At 49.9% G+C, this 27,733-nt stretch overlaps 1 protein-coding gene across 1 annotated transcript in view; it reads left to right on the forward strand.

Moving 5' to 3' along the window:
- Positions 1 to 27,733, forward strand: part of ASTN2 (astrotactin 2) — a 304,458-nt gene that overhangs the window by 116,325 nt on the left and 160,400 nt on the right. Inside the window, exons 7-10 of the mRNA XM_005527196.3 lie at positions 7,065 to 7,232; positions 16,009 to 16,093; positions 16,225 to 16,299; positions 17,012 to 17,149. Of these exons, the coding sequence (XP_005527253.1) occupies positions 7,065 to 7,232; positions 16,009 to 16,093; positions 16,225 to 16,299; positions 17,012 to 17,149 (466 nt within the window). The remainder of the gene's footprint in view (positions 1 to 7,064; positions 7,233 to 16,008; positions 16,094 to 16,224; positions 16,300 to 17,011; positions 17,150 to 27,733) is intronic.

Genomic DNA, 27,733 nt, shown 5'->3' on the forward strand with positions numbered 1-27,733 from the left:
ACCACTCTTCCCTCCAAGATGCTGGTGAATTGGATGCTGCTATTAGCAGCCTGTGTTAATTTTCCCTGAAGATTGCTCTGCAGACTGCAATTGTTGGGACTCGCAACAACTTCTGATTTTGGTTTTAATTAAAGGTGTTGCTTTAAATTGTTTGTTTTTGACATTTCATGCTCAGTCTTCTGCAGCTCTTGGAGGTGACCAGGCACCCTCAGGGCACTCAGGACGTGCGGCCACACAGAGATGAGCCACAGGAGGTGCGGGACTGGCTGTGTCCCCATCCTGTTTGGCAGCAAGGAGAAGCTGGAAACACTCTCTGATTTACAGGTAGAGCTCCCCAGGTTTGTACCAGAAGGATGGAGGAAAAGATCTGATCTCAAAGGTGTCTCAGGTCAGATTGGATGGAGCTCTGAGCAGTCTGGTCCAGTGGAGGGTGTCCCTGTCCGTGGGAGAGGGGTAGATCAGGATTATCTCTAAAGTCCATTCCAACCCAAAGCATTCTGTGATGCTGTGATCTTTCCAGGCTTTCAGAAAGATTCTGAAATTGGGGTCTCCCATTTTCACCAGCTGTTCCCAGATCCATAAGTCCCCTCTGAAATCAGCAGAAGGAATTGGTTTAAAACAAGTTTTCTCTTGTGCTGTTTTGTCCTCCCAAGGTTTTTGCTGTATGGACACCTGGGTCAGGGCTTTGACAGAAGCAGCACTTTCTTGTTGCAGACTCAGTGTCACGTCTGGCTGCTCCAGGCCCCGTGTGTTCCATGTAAGGTGGCCGTGTTTGGGGGCAGCTTTACAAATTGCATTTTATTTCACCAGCTCGTAATCAGCAGGGTCACCTCCGTGCCTGTGTTACAGCTCACTCCCGCTCCTGTGGCTGCTTGCCTGGCAAGAAAATGGGAGCAAATGGCTGCAGTGTTACCAGACATGAACTCTAAATATTAACATCAATTTATGAACTGCATCAGCGTGGATCAAAGGGATTCCAAGACGGTTTTATTGCATAAACGCTCTTTGCATGAAGAACTAATAAGATTCTGGAGGCTGAAGTACATCATGTTTTTATCGTGGCTTTGACAGGCTTGTGAACCTGCTCAGCTGCTGCCCAGCTCCCCAGCCCTGTGCTTGCCAGAGGCATTCCCAGCTCCTGGGGCAGCTCCATTTGCAGGGGAAGCCAAATGTTTCTTCCTTCTCCTTTGCAGGATTCCCTGGAGCAAAGCCAGCGGGGTTGGCGTTGGCGTTTGGATGGTGTCAGCAGGAGCTGCTTCAGGTTCCACCCTGAGAGAGGCAGGAGGTGCCCACCCTGTGGGGAGAGGGCATCTCCTGGCACCTGCTGAGCTCTGCCAGCACCATTTACCCTCAGATTTGGGAGGGATGGCACATCTGTGGCCAACTAACCTGCTCTCCCTCCCATAGATGGAGAGGTGCAAACACTGACTTGTGCATTCATACAACAAGCTTTTCACAGCTCCTGTGTGCTTTGTGATGTGGGTAGATTTGGGCTGGATTTCCTTTTCTGATATCTGGAGAACATCACTGTTAGAGAGCCCTGGGCTGCAGCATGGGAGTTGGGAGATACAGAGCATTAAGGAGAGTTTTTTTTTTTTTCCAGGAGTCTCATTTCTGTCTCAACCACTGCTGGCCCAGCTGCCTCCTGAGGACAGAGATGTGATCTTTCCAACACCTCCACAATTACATTGTCTAAAGCTGCCATGGGAGATCTCATTGCAGCATGAGCTTGACCACAAGGCAGGGTGGGCAGATTCCCTCTTGCTTAAATTTAGGAAAAGTTGGCTGGGCCATCACCTGCCTTATAAATACATGTGTTGTTTGTCAGGAGCTCAGCCCTGGAGAAATCAAGAGTGACTGACAAGAAAACCCAAAGAAAGAGTCTGTCAGAACGATCAAGAAAGTGCAATTTAACACTTAAATTGTAACCCTGCTCCTCCCACAGGAAAGGTTGTGCCAGTTTGAGCTGTAATTACACACAGACACGTGCTGCTAATTGACTTCTGGCTTGCCAGGGTGGAAAAGCTCTGGCAGGATTGGTGGTGTTTTGAGGGAATGGGGGTCTCCAGGTTTGATCATTGTTGGGTTGGGGAGATGAGAGCCCATGGGTGCAGTTTATGTGCTGAAAATACACCCTGGAGTCAGGCACTGCGGATGTAAACTGTGAGTGCTTCAGCTGAGGAAGGAGTGAATGAAAGATGTGTCTATAGGCTTGTGCTGTTCTCTAATCCTTCTATCATAACTCCCTGTTTAAGCATTTCACCTTGTACAGAGAGAGAAATAATTAAAAAAGCAACAACAAAATCCATAAAGAGGGTTGGCTTGGATTTGAACCTGGTGTGATGCTGTCCCTGGATTCAAACCAGACTAAAACTATTTAAATTATTCCCAAATCACCTGGGCAGGAGAAGAGTGATGGCAAAGCTGAGCACTGTGTTAGTCTGTGGGTGTAGTCCTGTCCCAAGAACCATTTCCTTGCTTAAGTCAGTTCCTGTGTGTCCTGGGCGTCCAAAGTCTGTCCAGTTCTTTGACATTTCCTGGGAGAAATTGAAGAAGCAGAAGTTTGTCCTGGGCCCAGGGCAGGAGAGGGAGAGCTGATCAAGGGGAAGAGCTGATAGGGGAGGAGTTGTCTCTTTGGGCGATGTTCTTTCAAGTTTAACAAAGGGGAAAAAAGGGTGTCTAAAGAAATCAAATAGGGTTATTCTTTGTACCTATAGAATGAAGCAAGAGGGATCATCTTTCCTCTAGTGTTTATAAAAACTATCTGTAACAGGATTAGAACTGTATGATAGCACAGGGCTGGGTACATTAATAGCAACCTATAGTATGACCTCCCATTGCTTTCCAACACAAAATACTAATTTTAGATTAAAAGGAATTTTGTTGGCCAAGAAACAGTGAATGGACCAAAGATGACAAAAAGAGCAGAGGGAGGAAGAAATAGATGTTCTTCAAAAAAAATTATGTTTTGATCTTTTCCCTTGAAAAGAAAGAGAAAGGAAAAGCCAAACCCTTTTGGCTGCCTTTAGGGTGCTTTGTTCTTTTCCCTTGTTAGATATCTTTTCTGAGCTGTTTTATCCTGTTGTGTTCTTGAAAATGATTTTTTGAAATGTCAAAACTTCAAGCCTCTTTTGTCAAGGCTTAAGCAATTCTACTGAACTTTGAAGGAGACCCCAGCATGAGAGACATGAACTACTGATGCTGCCTTAACTCATCGGGCTTTGATCAGTGCTGGGGAAGGAATGGGGGGAGTGCAAAACACACACACACACACACAGAAACCCAAACAAATCAATCCCCTGGGGGGCTGCTGGACCTTGTGGAGCTGGGAGGGGGTTGTAGCTGTGTCCCGGTGTTCTCCACGCTGCTCCATGGCATTGGTTGGCTCCTAAAGCCGAGAGCATTTGAGGGACGTGCCCTGGTACGCGCTCCTGGCTGCAGAGTCGTCATTTTATTTGGTTGATGGTCGCTTTACCCTGAGACCTAAAGGTCTCCATTCAGGGGAGATTTCAGCAAGGCTTAGAGTGGGAAGCTTGAAGTTTGTGTCTGGGAGGACAGCTGGGAGGTTGGCAGCAGAGGACAGCAGGGTGGACAGTGCCTCCAGGTGTCTTCAGAGTGTCTGTGCTGGACCTGCTCTGGGGACTGCAGGCAGCAGCTGAAGGTGTGCTTCAAACTGGCCTTGGGGGGGATTTAGTAGGGTCTGAGGTGCTCGAGGAAGGTTTTAGGAGGGTGCTTTATAGGGGTTCTACCCCCGTCAAGTCCCGCATGACTCCCTGTCCCTCCATTCAGAGATTGCAGTTGTGGAAAACAAGCCCAGCTGATGTTCCCAGCAAGCTGAAGGTGTTTGAAGCAGCTCTTGCTTAAAAGATGTTTGTTCTTGGTAGTTTCTAAAAGGATTTGTTCCTCAACCTGCCCTTTCTGAGCTTTTCAAGGTGGTTTTGATATGTACATGACGGTGACTTTTGAAAACTGTTCTCTACGTGTGGATTCTTTGAAAGTGAAGAGAAAAAAAATTGTGAAAAGGCTTTGAAATCAGCAGAATTTTAGCTTTCAAAATATGTGTAGAATGCCTTTTTCTGTTATTTATTTCCCAGGCAAGCTATAAAGGGATAGAGATTGGGGTGTTTGTTTGTTTGTTTGTGTTTTCAGTGGGAGCGAAGGTGATGAGAGTGTCTGTGAACGTCTCTCAAAATCTTGCCACACACTCAGCTTCGGAGGTGTGAGAAGTTTCCTTGCTGGAAGTTGTCTCCTCCCTCCTCTGAGGAAGGAAAAGGAGGAAAATAAAGGGAAGGAAGGGAGGAAGGAAGGAAAGAAGGAGGAAGGAAACAAAAAACTTTAATTTCCCCAGGTCTGGGGTTTTTTTAGACTCCATTTTCCACTGAGCCTGAATTCAGGAATTTTGGATTTAAATGTTTTCACTGATGCTTTTCAAACAAACACAAACCCACTGAAAAACCTGATAATGAGGCTGATTTCTCAATCAGACTTAGTAAAAATCAAAATAAATGATTAATCTTCAAAATAACTGGAGCCAGAGAAGGAGCTGGAGCACAAGTCTGATGAGGAGCAGCTGAGGGAGCTGGAGAAAAGGAGGCTCAGGGGAACCTTCTCATTCTCTACAACTCCCTGACCTTAGGGTGGAACCCCAGGTGGGGTTTGGCCTCTTCTCCCAGGTAACAAACAATAGGAGAGGAGGAAATGGCCTTGAGTTCCACCAGGGGACATTCAGTTTGGATATAAATAAAAATATCTTCAGAGAAAGGGCACAGCTGCCCAGGGCAGTGGAGTTCCCATTCCTGAAGGGATTCAAAAGGTGTGTGGATGTGGCACCTGGGGACATGGTCTGGTTGCCTTGACAGTGCTGGGGGAACAGCTGGATTTGATGATCTGAGAGGCCTTTTCCACCTAAATGATTCCATGCTGGGGAGCTCCAGAGGTCACCCCTCCATCACCCACCTGACCCCGCTGTGCAGCAGGTCCTGGGTCAGGATCCTCTGCCAGCTCCAGCCACCTTCATCTCTCTGAATACGAATGACACGTCTGGTTCGTGTTGGGTTTGCACATCCAAGCTGGATTTTAACCAGAAGTGGGGTTCATTAAGCAGGGATTTAATCAAGAGCTGTGGGTTTTACTCTTCAGTGCTTGGGTGCAGAGAGAGTTGTCTGTAGCTGGGTCTCAAAACAACTCTACGTGATTCCCAAGCCTTGCTCTTTATTAGGGAGCCGTGGAAACCAGGAGGAAAACAAAATTGACAGGTTACTACATAGACACCTACATGTAAATAGTAAACACTCCCAAAGGGTGCACGATGCATTTCTGTTTGGGAAAAGAAACCAGCAGTTGTTGTTATTGGTATGTAAGGCTATATTTAAAAATTCATTGAAAAGACTAATTGCAGATAAGACCGTGTGTCTCTAAGAAACTTCTTTGTGCTCGGTGTTTCTCTGCTTTCCAGCAGTGCTGGGGGGTTTAGCCAGTGATTTACTGCTGCCTTGTGTCTGATTGAGATGTATCCTGCAGCCTTGGCGGGGCAGCTCCTGCCTTGCTGTGTCTCCAGAGCCGCTGGATTCTGACGTCTAATTCTCATTTGCTTGAGCAGTCAGTAGCTTGGCAGCCTCCATTGGCTTTGAGTGTAGAGATGTGCCTGTGAATATGTTTATGGTATATAAACACTCTGAGTGTCAAAGACCTGAGTTTATGGGAAATTAGGGCTTGGATTTGGATGGTGCTGAGATCCTGGGATGCCTGAAAATGAGGTCACTCACTGGGATGCTTGACTTGAGGCTCTGCTTGTTTTATCCTTTGCATGGATAACGTGGTGCAGAACGAGGGTGAGGAGGGCTCCCTCTTGCTAAGCATCAGGGATCCTCTTCAAAAGGAGATCCAGAGTTTGTATTCAAGCAGGTTCATGTGGGGTGGTTGTTTCTGCAGGTTTATTGTCCTGCTTTTTTCATCTCTTGGCTTCCATCAGAGTAAGTTGGTGCTTAAAAGAATGGTGTCCTAATCTTTTACTAAGGGTCATAAACCTTAAAGTTTCATGACAATAGGCCTTGGATCTGTAGACTTGCTATCCCTGGGTAATCTCTGAGGAGGATTTCAATCTTCAGACAGCAGTTGCAAACTTTCCCATGTTGCAAGACCTCAGGCTTAGTGAAAAGGCTGTGGGTTCCTGGCTACCTGGCAGCTTCCCTTGCCCACTCCTCCCTGTAGGTTTCTTCTCCCCTCTTTTTAGAGGCTTTTACCATGGTGAGTTTTGCAAAACACCACTTAATGGCAGAGGTTTTTTGGCTCCTCTCTGATCTGTGCAGCACTGTTATGGAGGCAGTCTTATAATCAATGTAATTGAAGATCAGAGTTAATGAGGACCTCTGTGCCTGCAAAATCCCCCAAGCGATGCTGGGCCTCAGATGTTAGATAAGGAAATGATTGGGCTGAACTGAAAATCTATTTGGCTAATTAGATGATGCATATTCCCAGATGCCAGTGGGGAAAAATACACTTCGCAAAATAAAGAAGCATAAGATTTTGTAAGAAAATATTTTTGTCAGAAATTTACTTCTAACTCACAGGAGGGAGAGGGTGAGGGGGTGTCTGGTAGGAGACAACTCATACAAGAAGTTGTGTGTTGGCCCAATCCACCCACCTTCAACAGAAGGTGAACAGGCCCTGCTGCTGCTGCCCATGTGTGCCCTGAGCTCCAGGAGCATCCAGGACAGCACCTCCCTGAGCTGGGGCAGTGGTGCTCTGACTGCAGATCAGAATAATTCCACTGGTGCATGTTTCTGCAGAGACCTGGGAGTCAAATCCTAGTAGTGTAAGGGTAGGGAAGTGTCTGGGCAGAGGAGCTGGTGGACCATTTGCTGGAGTACATTCCTCTGAAGAAGAATGGTCAAATGAAGTTCTTTGGGACCAGCTGTCAGTGAACTCATTATTATTTTGCAGATATTGTCATCACAGCAGCTCCTGAAGGGTGCAGTGTTCTGATGTTGGGCCAAAATGCACATCTGGGGTTTTTCTTTCATATTTGCACACTCACCTAACACACTTTTTTCCAACTCCCCCAGGCAGCAGCTTTGTTGTGAGCGAGGGGAGCTACTTGGACATCTCTGACTGGCTTAACCCAGCCAAGCTGTCCCTGTACTATCAGATCAATGCCACGTCCCCCTGGGTGAGAGACCTCTGTGGACAGAGGACAACTGACGCCTGTGAGCAGCTGTGTGACCAAGACACAGGTAAGGGAAGCTGGGGGAGAGTGAAGACCTTGGAAAGCTCGGAGATGAGGAGGTCTGTCACTGGGTACTTTGAGCCCTCTTGGCTCACCTCTGCCTGGTGAGGTGCTAGCAGGGTCACAAAGTGGTCACCCCTATCAGCAACATGTGAAGAAGATTTGAAATGGTGGGTCTACCAGTTGTTTGGTATGGCAGCTGCAGGCATGTGGTGTTTATCTACTTCTAAGTTGGGTTGTCCTGCTGTCCAGCCTGGAACACCACTCATGAGCTTGCCCTATCTCCACCCCTTTTTCTTTTCTGGCCATTTACATGTAGAGCACCATGATTCCCGTTAGTACTCGTGCCTGGTGGTTGCCTGGGTTGGATCTGTCCTCCAGCCCTTCCTGGTGGAGTTGTGAACTCTGCCATCCTTCCTCATGTCTAAATGAGTGTTCTGCTGAGCGTGTCCTGCCTGTGGAGGAGCAGCCAGCCCTGCTGGGACTCAGGTGTGGGGCTGGGCAAAGGACAGGTGCCACCTTCCCTTCTGTCTCCACTGGATCCCACATGGGAGTTCTGGAGTCTGCAGGGAGCCAAGAACGCAGCAAACAGCCCAGGGTGACAGGACCTTGCACAGTAAGGTGTTTTGGGGACTCTGCTGGGTTTTTGTGCTGTGACTCACCAGCTTTGGCTTGGATGCCTTCTTGGTGGTGTGGAGACAAGTGTCCCTGGTGGTCCTGGCTTGCTGAGCCTCTGAAGAGCCCCCAAACCTCCATGTCCTTGCAGAGGTGCCATCCCAGCTCAGTCCCAGCTCTCCATGCGAGCTGCTTCCCCCTCAGCAATGAGCTTCTTCACCTCCTGTGTGTATGAGACCCATGGCTGCAGGTAAGGATGTCAGGGTCTGGTTCTGCCAGAGGGTTTCAAGGATGGCTCACTGTGGAGAAGGCTTTTCCTAAGCCTCCCAAAGCCCCTGACTGTCATTAATACAAAGATTAGAATAAGAAATCCTTCAGAGTCGTGAACACCTCATGGGGTGCTGGGGGTGACCCTGTTCTCATCCCTCCCTGCTCAGTTGAGATGCAAATACTGAACTTGGTTTTACAAACTCATTTTCCTGGTCAAGGCAATCTTCTCTTCTTAATATTCCTGTTCCTCAAGGCTTGTCTGCACAGAGGCACTGGCAGGCACAGCTGCAGCAGAACGGTGATGCTGGATGAATTCCCTGTGTAGACAGCCCTGGGCATCACCTAAAGCCCCAGGGAGGGCAGGGAGGTGCCAACAGCCATGCTGACAGATGGAGATGGTGCAGGAGGAGGCTCTTCTCATCCAGATGTCACAGAGCAGGATTTTTGTTTCAGGCACTGGCACAATGCAGCCACCTCAGTGGGAGAGGGGAGATGGATCCAGCTGTCCCCTGGTTCAGAGGAGAGAAACAACTCTGCCTCCAGCAGCAACCACGGGGAGCCCGTATGGAGCCAGACCACGACTCCCCTGCTGGAAGAGCCCTGTGGCTCCCCTCTCCAGCCCTGTCCTTGGCAGGGAGCAGGGCTGGCTGGATCCTGGCATGGCCTCGGTTGTGAGGAGAGCTGCTCTCCCGTGCCGTCCCCAGCTCCCAGAGCAGCTTGTTGCTCTTGCTGGATGCCCCATGCTTGAGCAGGATGTGTCAGATCTTGTTTGCAGGGATGGCAGCAATGCTCATTATCCTGGGAGTTTCTCTGCCCCAGCTCTGTGCTGGAGCTGACCCTCAGCAGCTGCTCTGCGGCTCCCAGCCCTGTGCCCACAGTCCCTGCTTGCCCATGGTGGGGGCAGAGCAGCCTGGATCTCAGCCTTCAGGACCCTCTCCTGAAATCAGTCTGTGGCTTTCTTCCCCCTCTCTCCAACCTGGGAGTGTGCACATGAATAAACCAGAGTTTTATTGCTGTTCCTGCCACTTGGATCTGCATGGATGGAGCAGGACTGGCTGCTGGGGCTGCTGACCTTCATAGCCTAAATTGAAGACTCCCTTAAGAGGTCCAAACTTCACAAGAACTGAAATTAGGCCTTTGGAAGTACCTGCTTGACCCCAGACCACAGGATATTGTGCACCATGTCTGTTCATCAGCATTGACCAGCCTTTAGCTACTGAGAAGTTTCCCCACCAGGCTGAGGCAGACTGTAACCCCATGATACACTGCATGTACTTTTAGATTTATTTTTATTAATGTCATTCTATTTTTAAGGGTGATTTATTTTTATCACTATGAGAGAGGAAGGCCTGTGGTTTTACTGCAGCACATAAATCCTGTCTGGATTTCAACCTTTTTGGGTCAGGGATTTTATCTTCCCTGTGAGCATCCCAAGTAATGGGTGCCAGGGATTCCCCTGTCCTCTGCCTTCTTGGGCTGGACAGAGCATCCATGAGAAATGGTGGAATGAAGTTTGTCCTCTCTGGAGGCTGAAAGCCTTCAAAGTTGCCCCTGTGAAGAGCAGCAGAGCCAGTACTGAGGGCCTCCAGCACATTTATGGCTAATCTGATGTCAGCCTCATCCTTGGAGCTGCTCCGTGGCAGTGTGGGTTCATCCTCGTCCAAGGCTTCCTTGCTCCGAGGTGCAAGCCCCTGTGGGCAGGAGCTATCCTTGGTGGCAGTGCCATGGGCTCCTGGCACACACTTGGACAGAGAGTCCAGGCCACATGTCTCTCAGGAGACACTCTTACCTCTCTCTGAACACTCTTTGGGTTGGAGTTTTGGATGGGAATTGTCTCTACAATACATTGACTTGTGACTCTGGACACCCAGTACTCCTTCAGCGTGAAGAATGAAGCAGTGAAAACTGAGGCTCTGAAACACTAGGAAATGCCAAAATCCACAAATGCCTGACCTTAATTTGCCTTCCCTCGCATCTCTGTCGTGTGACTCACTCTTTAATTAAATGATTGCTGCCCCCCTGACAAATTTGAAACCTGTGTTGCAAAGCCCCAGCTCATCAGAGCGTTTCAGAGGGAGCACTGACATCTGCACATGAGCAAAATGTCATCTCCCTCATCCCTCCTGCCTTGGAAACGGCCAGGCTGGTTGGTCTGACTGCAAATCCAGAGACAAATGGACATTGCTGAGGGGCTGCTCCCAGCACAGTGACACGGTGACCGTGCCCAGCTGCCACATCAGGTGGGACAGGCACCTCTCCGGGGCAGGGTGCTCTCCTTGGCTGGGGATGTTCAGCCAAAATCCCCCATCCTCCTGGCAGGTGCTGCCTTCGCTGCTCAAGACAGAACAGGGAAGCTTTGCTGTCTTGTGGGACTGGCTGTCAGCTCTCCTCACTCTCCACATTTTGAAGAGATGTGGGAGCACTGCCGCTGCTGCCGCTCGTGCCACGCTCTGGGGTACCCCTGGGTAAAATCCAGGAGTGCTTGCTGCCTCGCTGGCCTCCCTTACCAGCCTGGATGAGAGCATCCCTTTCCAGCAGCATATGCAAATCCTGATTTGTGAGCACAATTACCTGCTCTGTATGCACAAAACTGATTCACTTGCACATTCTGTGGGCATTGCTGAATAGACCTGCTGGAGAATCAGTCCCTCAGGGCCAAATGCTGGAAGAAACAGCCTCTGATTTTGTGCTGTCGGGCTTGCTGGAGCAGTGGCATAAATGAGATGGATAGCTACCTTGATTAGCAGGTGCAAATGTGTTGAATTTTTTTTCCCCCCATCCATAAATCAGACTTTTCTTCATCAAAATTCTCTCATTGCATCCATAATTGGTATCTCCCCCCCACACAAAAGGAGTAAGCATGAGCTTGAAAGAACCAGATGAAACGTAGTAGCAAAGGTTCTTTTCTGGAAATTGTGGCAGGAGGAAATTAAAAAAAAAAAAAAAAGGGTTTCCATCATCGTCCAAATGGGCCAGTTTGTCACCAGAGCCACAGATGGCACTGCTGTCTGGGTAGGACAGAGGTGTGTTGTGGGCAGGAGGCAGATGAAAGTCATTTTACACAGAGCTATTTTTTTTAAAGGCAACCTGTTAAGGGGATTTGGAGGTTGCAGAGCTGAGCATGCAAATCAGGAATGACCAACCCTGGCGAGGGTGTATTTGTGTTTATGGAAACAGCCATTCCTTCCTATAGCTCAGTTTAACACCACGCAGGTTCTGTGCACATTAAGTAATATTTGTTTGTTTTTGTGCACTTTTGATGCTATTTTCACCATTGGAGGATCCCGGTGCCTTTATTGACTTAGACTTGTATAGGATGAGGCTCTGTCTCTCTAAGGTATGGGGTTTAATAACTTGGTCAAAACCCATGTAATATCCCATTCCTTCTCCTGTGGTGGCTCAGCTTGCCTCGTGCACCAGGCAGGGCAGGAGGCAGTTAACTCCCAAGCTAATTTAGCTCCAGGCTGAAGTGTTATACATAAACAGCAATCAGAACTCGTGCCTGCGAGGGGCCGAGTTAAGGTTATCTGTGCTGTCTTTGCACTCTCATTTTCTGCCATTAGAGTGTTTAATCCTGCAGCTGCTAATGTTCTTGTAATGGCATTTTCTGTGCTTGTCTAAAGAGCACAGGGAGGAGGGAAGAGGGATGGGTTTTGCTGTATGGAGCTGCTCCAGAACCCAACCCCCTGACTGGACCATCCAACCAGTGCTGTGGGGGCTTCTCACCCCTGCATGGCCAGCTGTGGGGCAGTGCCCAGCTCAGAAGGTGACAGCTGTGGCACACAGGCCACCCCTGGGACCTCTCTGCTTCCCTGCATCAGCTCCTGTGTTCCTCGGAGGTTGCGGTGTAGGAGCTGAGCAGATGATAATGAGAATTAAATCTGTGCAGAGCTTAAATTCAGGCACAATCCTTGGAGGTTAAGCTTGCACTTAAGTGCTGTGGTGGATGATGAGGGTGAGGAGGGTGACTTGCAGCAGGGGTAGAGGAGGGATAACTCTCAAATTCACTCCAGGTTTTCCCTCCATGCTCTGTGCCAGGTCAGCAGGGAAGGAGCCACTTTCTTTGTCTTGTTCCTTGAGTGCTAAACTGCCTCTAGAAAGGTTGAATTTCCCATCAGGATGAAGCAGAGGCTCAGGTTTGGGAAGTGCCATCCCTGAAGAGCAGGAACAGCAGTTGCCAGGGGTAGAAGAGGAGCTTTTCAGAGAGTTTTACTGGGAGGTTGGGAACGTGGTGCTGCAGCTTTGAGGCTCAGGGGCACTGAGGATGCTCTGCTGGGGCTGGTGTTTTCCCTGCAGGGGTGTGTGGGTCCAGAGAGGAGAGGACACAACAGCTGTGGCTGAGCTCTGTATCCCTTTGGGTGGGAGAGGCAGCCCTGAAACAGGTGTGAGCGTGTTTGTGCAGTGCTCACACTGCTGGAAAGGTGTGTGTTTATAGCCCCACAGCCTTTGGGATCAGGCTGCCACCCTGGCTAGGCTCTGGAGTTGTCCCCAGCACGTACCTGTGCAGCTGGGGCACAGCCCTGGGCATTCCTCCAGGACAAGGGTGAGTACCAGCACTGGAGGTCATGCAGGAGGGAATCACAGACACCAGCAGCGCCAAGAGAAGGCTGACAAGCAACAGCTTTGCTCCACCACTGCCAAAGCTCCTCCAGCTCCTTAAATAAAAGTGCCAGTGCCAGCACAGAGCAGCTTCCCTGGGAGCACAGGGACTCTGGGAGCCTCCTCTTCTGCTGTGCACGGGGTGGGTGGATTAGGGGGATTCTGGCAGCATTATCACCAGGGATCAGCTCTCTCGATAATGAGGCTAACAGGCTTATCCTGGCATGCTGATGGCTCATCCTGCAGCCCAGCTCTGGTGCTGGGAGGGTGCGGGAGCAGTGTGGGATCCCATTCCCCATTCCAGCAGAAGCAGCAGGACAGCGTGGAGAGTGTAATGAAGAGAGTTCAGCAATTTCCAGATTTTCTGTAAAAAAAAAAAAAAAGAGAGCTAAAGCTTCCACCTGCTTAATAACACACTGGAAATACAATGTTGGACCTCCAGAGCTGAGCTCTGGGACCTGCCCTCATTTATTCTGAGTGAGCAGTGATCCTTCCTTTGGCTGTAACAGCTGAAAAATTGCCATGGATTATCCAACCTGGTTTGTGGCTTCTGAATCCAAAGCAGAGGAAGGTCTGTGCCATGGGCAGGGTGCGGGGTGGTGGCAGTGGGAGCAGGATTCTTGTTCTGGGGGTTGGTAGATCCTGATTCATTTGTGCTCCTGCAGTAGCTGAACGCTGCACAGAGGCGTGTGCAGGACCTGTGGAAATTGCATCCAGCTCCAGGTGCAGTTATTTGTCAAACTTGGTTACTTTGGTTGACTTTGGCTTCAAGCTCAGCTTGAATCCTAACTTAGCTGCAGCAGGGTTGAGTGGATAACTGTGTCCATCTCAGATGCAGCTGCTTTGAACAAAAACATTTTAGTCTGGCTTTTTGATGGTTTGATTTATTTTAGCAGCATGTTGAAAAGCACACCCTGAAGAGGGCTTAGAGGTATGGGAACCCTGTTCCCCCCACTCCAGGCGCTTTTTCAGGTGTTTCTCATTCCATGGGGGTTAGCCAGGCTCAGCATCCTCCCTGGCTCAGCACTGTGTGTGGGAAGGATGGGGACAGACTGAAAATAACAGAGTAGTTTTGGGGGCCAAAGAATGAAGGGGGATGCTGTTGGGGAGAGGGCAAAAGATCCTGAGAAGCTGTACGAGCACAGCAGGTTCTGCTGAATTTTTTTGGAAGCCCCACTAATTGTCAGCTCATGGTTCTTGATAGAGGAACAGATCCTAAACCATCTGACCAGAGGTGATGGAGTCCTCACTCTTCCAGCGGACTGCAGCACTCTGCTGATCCTGTGCTAGGAGCCTTCCTATCCAGTTTCCAAAACTCTGCCAAAGGGGTGTAGATCACCCTGGGAAACCTGCAGAAAGCTGATCCCCACCCTCTCCTGCCCTGGATCTCTCCCCAGCTGGTGCCACCACTTGCCCTCTCACTTACTGAAATAAACCTCCCAATAAACCTCCCAATAAAGTCTTGAGCACCAGCTGTAGCTGCTGAAACTCCAGGATTGGGGTCGATAAAATCAATATTTCTCCTGGTTGATAGAGTTCCTCCTTCTGGTGCCAAACTGACGGAGCAGTAAACAAGCCAGCAGACAAAATAAACCCTCCTGCACCGTGGGAAGGGGGCTCACCACCCAGGACCCCCAGCCACCGATATGGGCGGAGGAGTTTGGGCCATGGGGATGCTGACCTCTCTAGGTGTTTATTTCTTTCCTTGCTCTAATTTCTGTGGCAGGAGCCGAGCGTGAGCCAGTGCCCTAAAACTCCCAGCTCTGCTTCGCAAGCACTTTGAGATGTCTCTCATTTGCAGAGCATATATTTGTTATGTAATAAGCGCCAGGAATTAATGATCCACAGCAGGGCTGGGGAAACTTGCGTACTAAGCACCCAAGAAAAAATAACTTTTCTTTTTTTAAAATCACTGATGGAGCCATTAGGACCTGTGTTTTCTTGCACCGAGACCGCCCCAGCCCCCAGGCACGGCAGAGCCTGAGCAGGGCCAAGCGCTGCCATCTCTCTCCCAACTCTTTCCCTTTGGAGCAGCAATGTTCCTGCTGCTCCTGTTATGAATCATGAGGTTAGCAGCTTTTGACAGATCATAAATCAGTGCTTCGAAGTCGCTAGGACAAATCCCAGGACATTTAATCTTTAATATTAGACGCGTTTGAGGCAGTGAATATTTCATGAAGGTGCTGTTGCATTTTAGCACATCATTAGCCGACTCTTTCTTCCCCCCACTCTCTTCCTTTTTTTGCTGCCTCTCCCTTCCCAGGCATCTCTCCCTCAAAAATCTCAGTGGTTGAATCCCCATCTCGCTCCCTCCTGACAATAAAGCTCTTTACTGTAATCCCTGTGAGGCATTATAAGAACTTGCTTAGGATCCCGAGGAGCACGCAGGTAGGTGCCAGTCAGCATTGCCACTGTGAGGGGGGTGCCCACATCCCCAGCATCCTCCCCAGGTCCCACCTCAGCAGTGTTTACAGCTCAGCTTTGCTGCACCGTCAGGCACGATGGGGAGAGGAGGGGAGGGTAGGGGGAAACGCTGGCAGCAGCTTGTAGCAGAAACTCCACGTGCAAATCCAATTAATCTTTTGATTTTGCTGTTTCTTGCTCCGGGTTATGTATTTCTACCAAACACTGAATCAATTTGGGCCAAGTGCAGTCGGGTTTCTGGTGTGGGAAATGTCTTCTCCTGCTGTCAAAAGAGAGGAGCAGGGGAAGGCAGCACCCAGAGAGCAGAGGGGAGCAGGGCTGAGAGCCTGTTCGCTGTGGGATGGGGACACAGCACAGGAACTGTCTGTGGAGGGTGGAATTTTGGGGGGTTCTGCATCTTTTGGTGGGAGTTTGGGCTGCAGGAGACTCTGCTTTCTTGTTCTGGTGCCAGATGGCAGAGCAGAAGTGGGAAGGGGATGTGGGATGGGCTGTGGTGTCCACCTCGGGGATTGCACAGGGTGGACACTGCTCTGCTCAAGCAAGGTCAAGATCCTTGCTGAGGAGTGAAGCCCTGCAGGACTGCACAGGAGCACTGCTTAAGGACAGACCTTCTGCATCATGAAACTCCATCCCCAGCTACTGTGGGTACTGCATCATGTAATCTCTTCCCTGAGAGCAACTACAGGCTTCCTACAGCTATCCACATCTCCTTCTCCACATCTCCTGGGGCTTTCTGGAGTCCAAAGTGCTCCCGAGGCACAGGAGGGACCAGAGCGGCTGTGACAAAGCAGAGATGGGCAGCAGGGGAGGAGGGCCTGACTCTGCAGTCATGTCTCTGGGCCAGAGACATCTCATCCTTCCCTGCTCTGTTCTAGGGGAGTGCAGCTGCCATGAAGGGTACGCCCCGGACCCCGTGCATCGGCACCTGTGTGTGCGCAGCGACTGGGGACACAGCGAGGGGTGAGTGGGGACACGGTGCTGGGCTGGGTCTGCCCCGGCTCCTGCAGTGGTGAGGAGCCCACTTCTCCTCCCCATGGTCACTTGCCCAGCCCAGTGATGTGCTCAGCTGCTTTTTGTCTCTCTCCTCCCAGGCCCTGGCCCTACACGACGCTGGAGCGGGGATATGACTTGGTCACAGGAGAGCAGGCGCCAGAGAAGATACTCAGGTGAGCCAGAGGAGGGTTCAGCTGGGGCACTGGGGAAGGGAGAGCCACGAGGACATCCCAGTGGATGCAACCTCTTGGTCAATCCCAGCTCATTCTTGTGCTGGTGAGCTGTCATCTGTCTGTGACAGACCTGGAAGATTTGTCTGTATTTGGAAGGCAGAAAAGGGTTCCTGTTGCCCTGAAAATTAAAGCCTTCTGATAATGTTCTCATAGTTTTAGTTACTTTCCCATGAAAGTTCTGTAAACATAAGTTGTTTATCACATTCCTTCTAAGAAATGTCTTTTGATGGGCATTTCTCATGACCAGTGTGTTTGGGAAGGTGGTGACTTGATTATCCAATCCCTGGTCATTGTTGAGAACCTATAAATACTGGAGTCAGAGAATAAAGGTTCTGCTTTTCTCTTTTGACACTGAGAGGAGTTTGTGTGAATCATTTTGTGTCCTTTAGAGACACGTTCCCCCCTTGTCCCTTCAGCAAACGTGAGGACAGCATGCACAGAAACTCCTCCTGGAATAAAAATAAGAATTTTCCCATCCCCATGTTCTCCTGTCACATCTCAAGTCATTCCTCTCCCATTTGGCTTTCAGGACAAGACCAAATTCCTGATTTATGCCATGGTGCCACCACTGCTCTGACTGCCCAGCAGGCAGTGGAGGGCCACCATTCCCTGTGGACACTGTTCCTGTGTGACATGTTTGTCCTTTTTCCAGGTCCACCTACAGTTTGGGTCAAGGGCTGTGGCTGCCAGTCAGTAAGAGCTTCGTGGTGCCCCCCGTGGAGCTTTCCATCAATCCCCTTGCCAGCTGCAAGACAGATGTTCTGGTGACAGAAGATCCAGCAGATGTCAGGTAGGAAGCAGCTTTCTCGTTTTCTTCATGCTTGAGTGCCTCCACTGCTCTTTAAATTGTTATTGAGGATACAGTAATTTCTGTGATGATAGGTTTGATTACTTTCCTTCCAATAAGAAATCTGATGTGATTGCTCTCCAGGCTCTTTGGGCTGATGGGTCTAGGCCAGGCCCGAGTGTGTAACTCTGAAACCTGCCAGTACAGGCAGGTGAATTGGTAGGGACCTGTGGCCAGGCAATTTGAGAGTGGATTAAATGTAATGTTAGATTGCAGTGCTTAAATTGATGCATTTACTGGGATGGAGTGGTTGTCATCTTTCTGAAACTCATACCTGTATCACATCCACCTGGCCACTGATATCTGCTGGGATGCTCATGAAGGGTGAAAAGCCATGCTGCTCATCATAATTATATAGAGGATTTGTTTTTTTTTCCTTTTTGGAGTTCAATGAATGCCTGGGCATTTCACTGATCACCTTGGTGGTGGTTATCCACTTTGGTCTGCTTTATGAGGGTTTAACTGTAAATTATAAGGGTTTAATTCTGAAGGTATTTACTTCTCGCCCATTAAATTAAGATTGAGTATGTGACTGTTGGGTGCCAGGGAGAATCTGTGTGCCCTCCCTCCCTCCCTTCTTGCTGCTTTCTCCTGTTGATTCCAGACACAATTTCTGGACTTGAAAATTCTCGGTTGTGTTATGAAACATCTCCCTGGGCACCAGCAGGATCCTTGTGTCCCCCAGCCCCTTCTGTCTTGTCTTTCCTCCAAGTGATGAGGAATGGATTTCCATTCTTCTCTCCCACCCTCTTGGCAGGGCTGTAGTTAAAGCAAGTGCCCACAAAAGCTACGGCAGAGCCAGGACTGGCATCTAAGATGCCCTCACTTCCAAGTGTGTGTGTTTTTGTTGCTAATTAGTGCTTGTTCCCTTTCCTGCGAAAAGAGACCTGTGGTACAAATCCATCACAGTTTGGCTCTTTTAGGAGCGTTGTTTTTCTTGTCTGCAACAACTTCTGCTTTTCATTTGAGAAAGGGAGGGGTTTATGCTAATATTTTCCAAGCCAAAGTGCCAAGAGAACATTATTTCTTTCTTTCCTCCTCACATCTTCATTAAAAGTGCCTCAGTGAAGGTAGAGGCTCAGAAGCTAGTTTTCTGCTCCAGTGCAGTAATTGTCTCTGGGCACTGCTCCTTGTGGAAAAGTCTCTGTTGGGATGGATGAATGCCAGGCAGGAGGAGGGGAGGTTTTGGCACAAGGCTGTTGCCTGCTCCCCTCATAAATGGAACCTGAACTGAGAATTCCAGGTATAAATATTGGAGTTGCTCAGGTAGAATAAGGGAGGTGTGAGTTCATGGCGCTTGTATCTTACACACAGGAGTTGCTGAATTATTAAAACTTTAATAAACGCAATAATAAATATTTGATGTTGAATTATGGGAGGTTTCACAGATACAGTGAGAAGTGAGAAGCAATCTATTGTTTCTACATTAGAACTGAAACACTTCTCAAATGAGGAGCTGCAAGCTCAGGATCTTCAGCACCCCAGGATGGGTGGAATCCTCTTCTGAGGTTCTTGGGTGCTTTCACACAGTGAGAAAGATGCTTTCAGAGATGTTTATCTTGAAGCCTCTTTTCTTTATCTCTGACACAAGCAGGTTTTCAGGGGAGCAGTTTTGGTGGTTCAGATGTTCAGGTGGTGACCCAGCACATCAGACCCACATCAGAGGTGAGCACGTGCTGTCCTTGGTGCAGGTGTCAGACACAGCCATCCCTCCCTCTGCCTGGAGAGGTTCTGGTTCCTGCCTCTGGGACTGTGGCAGCACTGATGTCCCTCCATGCTGGGAGCTCCTGAAGGTGAATCACAGAATCATTTGGGTTGGAAAAGACCTCAGGGACTGAATCCAACCTGTGACCAATCCCCACCTTGTCACCCAGTGCACTGAGTGCCAAGTTCCGTTAATTTTTGAATAGTCCCATGGATGGGAATTCCACCACCTCCCTTCCAATGCATGACAGCCCTTTTCCAATGAAGAAGTTCTTCCTGGCTCTGCAGTGCTTGGGCTTTAACACAGTGCCATCTCCATGGCACAGGGCAGACCCTGGGCTGTGTTACAGCAGCTGCAGCACAGCCTCAGCACCCGGCATGCCCTGTTTGCTGTCCTGTGACACTCTGATGGTGGCTCAGTGCTGTTTCTTCTGTGTCTGTAATAACGAGCGTGCTGCATTCCTGCAGACCTTTCATTAGTCTGACACCTTTGGCTCTGGGGTCACTTGTCTTGAAGAGTTTAATGGAGGGAAATGGCAGAAAGCCTGCTTGGGGGAAAACAAGTGATGAAGTCTTTACAACTCACAGGGTTAAAGGTTCAAATGTGGTCTTGTGTTTTTATGAAGATGCTTGAGATGCAGAGGGACAGGTGGGGCTCGGCCTTTCAGCAGCTCTCTGGGGAAATGCTGACTCCAGTGCTGATCTCTGTGTTTCACAAGCTGTGCTTTGGTGGATGGGGATGAGGGGCCCAAACCTTCCCCTGCTGCAGCCACATCAATAGAGAAACTTTGAGCAAACAGGAGCCATCAGGCTTTGTGCAAACATCCCCCTCAGAGTGCTCTGGGGGCTTCAGGGGACAGGACACAGGAGTGTGCAAAACTTGGTGCTGGAGGTTTTAGGGCTGTGCATCATAAATTAGGAATGAGAGTGCTTGGAGTTAATGAAACTTGCATATATAATTTATCAGTGACCATATTGAGCATCCCTTCCTCGACCCCAGGGCCTGATCCTCCGCACAAGGATCGCATCAGTCACAGCCTGGGACCATGACAGCCACGCTCACGGTGACGTCTTTGTTCAGAGGAGCTTGGCCAGCAGAGCTGCAGGGCTCTCCCCAGGGTCCCAGGCTGGGCAGGCTGTCCTTGCAGCACATTCCTTGCCAGGACAAAAAATACATCCCAGTCCCACCTTGTCTTGCTTATTTTCAAGACCCTTCTTCGTTTCCCCTCCCATCTCTCTCTTACCTGTATTTCTCCCTTAACCTGGTGTTAAACACAGTAGTCCATAAAGTTTTGTTAAACAAATTACTGTCAGGTGCTCAATCCTTCTGCTGGCCTTCCCTGGACACCTTGCCAGCTTTGTTTGAGCCCTTGGGAGGTGCAGCTCGTCCTGTGGGTCAGGAATTGCTCTAATTGTGGCAGTGTAAGGGAAGGACCCACAGCCCCCAGGTCCCACTGCAGCAGCACCGAGCATCCCTGCAGGGATAATAAAAATATCCCTCTAGGGGATAATAAAAGCATCTCTACAGGGGATAATAAAAGCATTCCTTGGGGCACACACAGCTGTGGGGACCAAGAGGAGAGCTAACCCTGGAGGCAGAGCACGGCACTGGCAGATCATGGTTCACTGTGCCACCCGCTCTGCAGGAAAGTTGATAATTTCTGTTGAGCAGCTCTAAATCAGAGGCACGAGCCTCAGCTGCTGCCTGACATGACATATAGCTCTATCGTTATGGCAACCATAGAAACAAATAAAAGCCTTGCCTTCGCTTGACAAGCCTTTGAGATGTCCTGATGGAGAGACAAGTGTTCAGCAGCAGAATGAATTCTCTTGAACTCGCTGTCAATTCATCTTCATTTTGATCCCAAGTGAGCCCCTTTGCTCTCTGAATTCTTTGCCAAAGTACAATCAACTGGATTTCTTTATTTCTACTTTTTCTTTATTTGTTTGTTATTTTTATTTTCAATCCTCTCAGGGGCAGAACACTCTGCTCCCCCTCTCTGTGCCCTCATGGGTCCCGTCTTCTGTCAAGGATGGGAGCAAGACTTTTTCTTCCTGCCCATGGCATTCACCAGCTCAGCCATGCCGTGCTCTTGCAGCCTCACTCCTGCCCCAGCCTTACAGGGGTTTTGAGTGATATTTTGAAGGGGTTTTGCAGTGATTTGGGCACTTGTAATTTTGCAAATCAGTGGTGATCACTGTGGTGTGAGGCTCCCTGGGAGTGGAGGAGGATAAAAAATGAAATGGATGAGAAAGGCAAAGGGTATCTGGGCCAGGAGAGTGTGGAAACAGCTTTGCTGTCCCTGCTGTTGCAGCAGAAAAATTCATCTGTGCCTTAACCTCCTTCCTGATCTGCAGGAGCACAGATGAATGGGTGCAGCTGCAGGTGAGCATCCCTCAAGGTCAGGAGGTCCGTGTGGGATGAGATATGGCATGCAGGCAGAGGGCATCCTGCCAGCTCTTCTTGCCATTTGTGCAGGGGATGCCATGGGAACCTGATCCTTTTTTTTTTTCCCTTCTTTTCTTTCTGCTGCCCCCCCCGGAGCAGAGCAGGCTGTGATTTCTGGGTGCTCAGTGCCATGGGGACCCTCAGCCAGGAGGTTGGGGGAGAGGGGAAGCCTCTTTTTCGGGGGCCTGTGCCTCTCCTGCAGAGCCTTCTGCTCCACTGGGGCCAATAAAAAGGTGTGAGGGGCTGCAGTCGATGGCCATGATGAATGGGCAGCTTTGCACCACGGAGCAAATTGATCATTGCATCAGCAGGTACAACTTACTCATTTCTGCAGAGAGGGCAATTCATTACTGTGCACAGCACAGAGACACCATCATCCCCACAGATAACGTCCCTGTGCTTTGGCCTGGGCTCCTTATCACCCTGTGACGCTGCTGTCTCTCAGAAAGTGGTGGAGAAGCATCTTCTGGTGTTTGACACAGGGATAGAGGCAGCCTTTGGCCTCGTCCTCTGGAGAGCAGGGACAGATGCTTTACAGAGAGGCAGCCATCAGCCCCTGCCCTGCAGCTGTCAGCTGAGCTTGGTCCTGGCTGCTTACCAGGATTTTTCCTCCTCCCTGCTTCCCACTGTGATTTATGAGAGCAGGTTAGAAGAGTCAGGTACGGCTCACTTCGCCATGGGGTGACTAAATGGAGATGCAATCTTGCGGCAGCCACCGAAGGGTGTGAGCAGCAAAACAGGAGAGTTAAGGGAACAGTGTGATGGGGAAAGAGGGGAACCTTCCCCCAAAAAACTGGAGCTGAAATCACCCAGGAAGGATCCAGGGTGGGTCAGAATTGAAATGTGGATCACCCAGCACCTCTGGGACAGCACAAGGACTTTACTGCCCTCAACCTCAGCAGCCATGGCATCCTTCATGCCCAGAAAAAATCCAGGGAACATTTCAGCCTTCCCTCATCCGGGGCTGTTAGTAACTCCTGCTGCAATAATGCTGAGCTTCACTCTCTGTGCTCTGCTGTGTGAACTCACTGCATTTCTGAGGCCTTAATGCTGTGCCATAAAACTGCACAGAAAATGATCAAACCTCGTAGGGACAGGGGATGTAAATTTGGGCCTGGCTTGTAGGCAAATCCATCGAAGGGAGCATCAGCACCCGCACCAGGTTTGGCAGCTGAGAGATTGCAGCTCTTCTTGTCCGTGGTGCTGCAGAGCCCAGGAGGGAAAAAAACCCAGCGAGTGAACAGATTTTGTTTATATGTTTATTGAGACAATTAAAAATACCTCACACTTGCCAAATCTGCAAACGCTGTCTCACACCCAGAATGATTCCCTCTGATGTCTCTGGGATCTCTCATCACAGAGTAGGGTTTGACACCGTGGCTTCTCCACATTCTCCATGTGGATCTGCTGTTGTAGCTGTGTGTCCATCCCCATCCATGTGGGATCAGTGTGGAGCAGGATCCTGCCAGGGCTGAGACAAGCGCTGCCACCGAGGGTTTGGAGGGGGAGGCCAGGCTCTAACACGCTGTGAATGTTTAGCAGAAAGGGTGATGCAAGGTAGCAATATTGGACCTTGGGTTCCTGTGTTGAAAGGTGTTTTTCCTGCCCTGTTTGATGTTGTTATTTGTTTTTATGTCGCTGCCTTCACTTTCTGTTAACCAGAGGCTGGAGTGTGCTTTGTAGCTGCCTGTTCAAAGCACAGCCCCTTGGCCTCTCTGTTTATACAGCCTCTCTGTACTATTTTTTCATGAATAACAATTTTTTACCCCTATTTGAGTTTTATTACCTTTGCTTTTGTGTCCAACTCCTGCCTGAAGAAGGGCCTAGAAGGTTTGCAGGAGGAAGGACCAGGCAGCTCATACCCTGGCCCAGACAGGGTGATGGGATGATGCCCAGGTGGAGCAGTGACACTGGGAAATGACTTTTCTTCAGTTATTTCTTAATACAACTCACTGGAAAGAACTGGCACTATCCAAAATCCAGTTCTGATGAGATTTCAGTTACCTAAAACTTGCCTGATGTGGATGGGATCAACTCTTCCCTTCCTGTTTTTATTTCCTGTAACTATTGTTGGATCACTTCAGCCAAAGGACAAAACTAATAAAATTCAGTGGAGCCAAAATGTTCCTGGGAGTTTGCCAGGAACCTGTGACAGGCTCCACAGCCAGGGAGGAAAAACCAGCTCTGTGGAGACGACAGGAATGGAGATGGACACAAACAGGGCAGCTTTGTCCTTCTGCTTTTAGGGCACTGCAAGGAGACCCTGTCCCTTGCAGGTTTGGAAAGGGCTCTTGGGAAGGACATCTCACTGGGAGTTTGGGAGAATCCCAGACTCCCTTCTTCCTGGCAAAGCCAGGATACGCTGCACCATGGAAGAGAGACCTCTAGGTTGGTTTTTACAGGGATTTATTAATTGCTAAAGGCAAAAAGGAGATGCACATGCTGCTGCAGAGAAACATGGGCTCACCATGGAGGAACGAGGGGCAGCAGCTCAGGCCAAGGGGCAAAGCTCCCGTTTGATTTTCACCCCAGGGCAGCCAGTGACCCAGGATGCCTGTGCTCCGTGAGGACAAGAGAAGTTAATTAGTTTCAGCTCCTGCTCCTCGGCAGCAGAGCCAGGGTGATGTTTCCACTCTTCAGTGCAGTGCCCTGCCGCTCTGACTTCTGCCCTCCAGGGGTTTTCTCCACTCCAGGATGTCACCCTGGCTCTTGGGGTGATTTATTGGGAAAAAATGCCCTTTGTGCCTTTAATGCAGCACTTTCCAGGCAGCTCAGAGTAACCTTGCTTGTGCAGTGCTCCTCCTTTTCATTCCACAGTTTCCAGATGCAGGAGAGATGCTCTGCAGACCCTCCCTGGCTCTCTCACCTCCAGACAAAAGAGCAAAATCAGCTCAAAATGAGTTTAGGAGCACCAGAAAGTTCAGTGGATGTTTTACAGGCAATGCCAGCATTGCACAGAGCAGGAATGGTGTATCCTGTGTGGCCTTGCCCACTGGCTCACAAAACCTTTTCATGCTTTGTCAAGGCTGGATCAGACTGAAAATCCACTGCCCTTTGCCTCCACTCTCAACAAATTTTGTATCATTTCCTTTTGGTCTGTGTATTTGGTCTCCTTTTCTGATTTAGGTGTTTTGAGTTCTTGTCAGGGGTTTTTCTAGTCTCCCCAAAGTGGGCTACTGACCACAGAGCCAAAAGCAAAATCTTCCTTGACTTTTTCCTGCTGCACATGTTCCAGTCCCAGAAATCTGGCTGCTGGTGATGCTTTCCCAGGCACTTGGCTGAGAATCTTAACTGTGTTAAGCAAAATACTGTTTTCAGGGACTGAATCAAAGAGCAGTGCAGAGCTGGAGATGTTCGGAAGGAGGGCTGGGAAGTGAGCAGGGGGAAAATAACATCAAGAAAATTAGGTGAAGCCTTGCAAAAAAATAATCCCATCTTGGGAATTGCCCTGCTTTCACTGCCTGAAGAATTACTGTGCCATAATCAATTCAGCTCTTGATGGTTCCTGCAGTGTTTTTGATATTATGAGATGCTATTGATTGCAACCAAGTGCCTTTTATCACAAGTTAGATGGGTGCAGTTGGGGACCCAGTGCTGCAGGCTGGGCCATGCTCAGGGCTGGACTCCAGCCTGGTCTGAGTGCAGGCTGGGAAGGAGGGATGGAGATGAACCACAGTCTGTGTAGAATCTATCCAGTGCCTGTTTCACCTCCAGCAGAGGCAGCAGAAGTGGCTGGTGTGGAGCAGAGTGGAGAGGAGGCCTGCAGAGGGTGAAGAGCCCCCAGCTGCACTGGGACACATTCAGGAGTGTTGGCTCAGCAGCTGGATGAGTTTTGGGGGAGAACCTACTCCTGGGCAGTGCACAGCAGAGATCATCCACGGGGCTGGGTAGCTCCATGCAAACTGATGTTTCTCTTTATGTGTAAGGCAGAGCTGTCCTCTGCCTGTCCCAGGTTCAGGAGTGACAGGCTGTCCCCTGTCACTGCCTCCTCACATCCATCCCAGGGCTCTCCCAGCAGCAGCTCGTGGGGAGCTGTGCAGAACCCAGCAGCACACAAACCCCAGCTAATACTCCCCTGCTTCTGCCGAGGGCTTAAAGTGACACAAATGAAGCAGCTGAGCATTAAAGCAGGATGCTGTGTAAATATGCACTGAGCTTTCACAGGGAGAACTCTCTTCATTCACTGCAGTCCACATTTCCTCTCTTCTATTTTTTTTAATCAGTGTGTGTCGAGCACAGGCCAGAGCTGGAGGTGTTAGTGCTGACTGTGGGTGCTCTGGGTTTGGACTGTGGGTTCTCTGGGGCCATAGCTCAGGAGTTTTAAAGGGGTTATGATAAACTAGTGATTGGATAAATAGATGGCTATTCAACTGATGGACTCATGGAAGCACAGAATGGTTTGGGTTGGAAGGAACCTCAAAGATCACCTTGTCCACCCCCACTGCCCACGGTGGCTCACGCTCCCCATCCCTGCTGGTGGTGGCTCCAGTTACCATCCTGCATCTCCCTGAGGGAGGGGAGAGCTCTGGGCTGCCCCAAGGATTCACAACACACAAGCATTGGGTGTGTTGGGAGACCTGGCTACTTCTCTTCCTTACAGGAACTTCTCAAGGACTTCAGGGAGGAGCAGCTCATTCCTACCCAGTGTGACCATTGGCAAATCCAAGGCAATCCCTCCCAGTGTCCTGCCTGGCTGCTGGGAGCTGGGTCCAAGGGGAAGGAGCTCTCCTGGGTTTGTGTTGATTTGCCTCAGTACCAGACCATGGGGGTGAAATGGCTTTTTTTGGCGGGGGGTAAAAGCCATAATTTTTGCCTGAACACAGCTAAGTGATACTGACAGAGGAATAGCATTGGCAATGCTATTGACCTGAGGGGCTTTTCATGGCATCTCACTGGGAGCTCAGGGAGGGTTACAAGATCCCTTTTTCCTGGTAAAATTGGGATATGCTGCATCACAGGCAGTTCATTATAAATGGAAACCTCCTCTTTTACAAAATCGTAGAATAGCAGGTAGGAAGTGGACCCCGAGGAATTATTGAAGCCTGCTTTATAGAAAATGAAAAGAAAAGGAGCTTTTAGTATGGAAAACTTCACTGCAGTAAAAATAGCACCTGGCTTAAAAAGCACAAGCGGGCAGCAGATGGACTTGGAAGCAGCGGGGGTGGCTGGGTCGGGGGACACCACCTGCAGCTGGGGAGCAGGCATGCAGATCTGCTGCTTTCCAGGGTGGAAAAGAAACCACAGAACATCCTGCCTTGGAACGAGAGGGATGGGAGGTTGCTCCTGTGGAGGCTGGACATTGTCCTCCATGTGTGCCTGTCTCTTGGTGTCATTCCAGCTGTGGGTGACAGGGAATACAGAGAGGTGGGAGCCTTCCCACCGACACTGCAACCTCCAACTCCTACACACACATCTTTCCCTGAATCACCAGGTCAGAACAGCCCCAAACAATCTCATTTTTGTGGAGGGTGTGTGTTTGGCTGTGCACCTGGAGTAGCTGGGGTGAGGTCCCTGAGCTCTGGCCTCTCAGCAGCAGCTGTGACAGCACGGCCTGGGTCAGCCTGTCACCTGCTATAATGGATAATGGGTTTTGCAAGGTCCATCCTGTCTGTCCTGGCTTTCCCAGTGGGAGCAGGGCTGGGAGAGGTTTGGGCTGGGAAGGCTGGAGCAGTTCAGGGGGAGCTGAGCTGGTTTGCAGGGCCAGCACTGTGTCTGCATTCAGCATCAGTCCTGCAGGTCTCTGGGTCAAGCACTCGCACAGGTGCTTCCTCAGAGCAAAGCTACAGAAATAAAACCCAGCAGCAGGTTCTGGGTGACCTATTTAGGAAATCCAGGGCTCTTCTTGGACTTGGTGCTGCATAGGCCAAGTCAGGCTCCCATTTCTCAGGTGGATGAGCTCAGGGTGAAGGCAGAGGAAGGCTGATGGGTGGGCTGTGCCACACGACGGCCCCCACAGCCCAGGGGAGCAGGGTCTGTGCTGCTCAGCCTTGCTTTGCATACAGCAGCAGAGCACATGTGGCATCTTTCAATGGCACACATGTGCCAGGGAGCTCAGGGAATTGCAGATCCCTGCCCACCCAGAGGGATGGACTTAATGGGACAGGCAGAGCATGGGTCACAGACACGTATGGCTCTGGGGTGGGTTCCCTCGCCCAATCACAGTTATCCTGTGACAAAATCTCTTTTTGGTGGGATTCCCTGTGGCTTGGCCAAGATGCTTTTAGTAGGGAGATGGCTTTGGCACTGGGGGTGGCACTGGGCACTGCCCCACGCTGCTCCTGCTCTGTGAGTGTGTTGGTGGGGAAAAGAATTCCTGTGACTTTGACACAGACAGACTCTGCTGCCAAACTCCTCCATTCTCCAGTGAGAACATC

This window comes from Pseudopodoces humilis, chromosome 22 (genome assembly GCF_049639895.1).
Source record: "Pseudopodoces humilis isolate 2021_Gansu_Grassland_sample_001 chromosome 22, ASM4963989v1, whole genome shotgun sequence".
Taxonomy (NCBI): Eukaryota; Metazoa; Chordata; class Aves; order Passeriformes; family Paridae; genus Pseudopodoces; species Pseudopodoces humilis.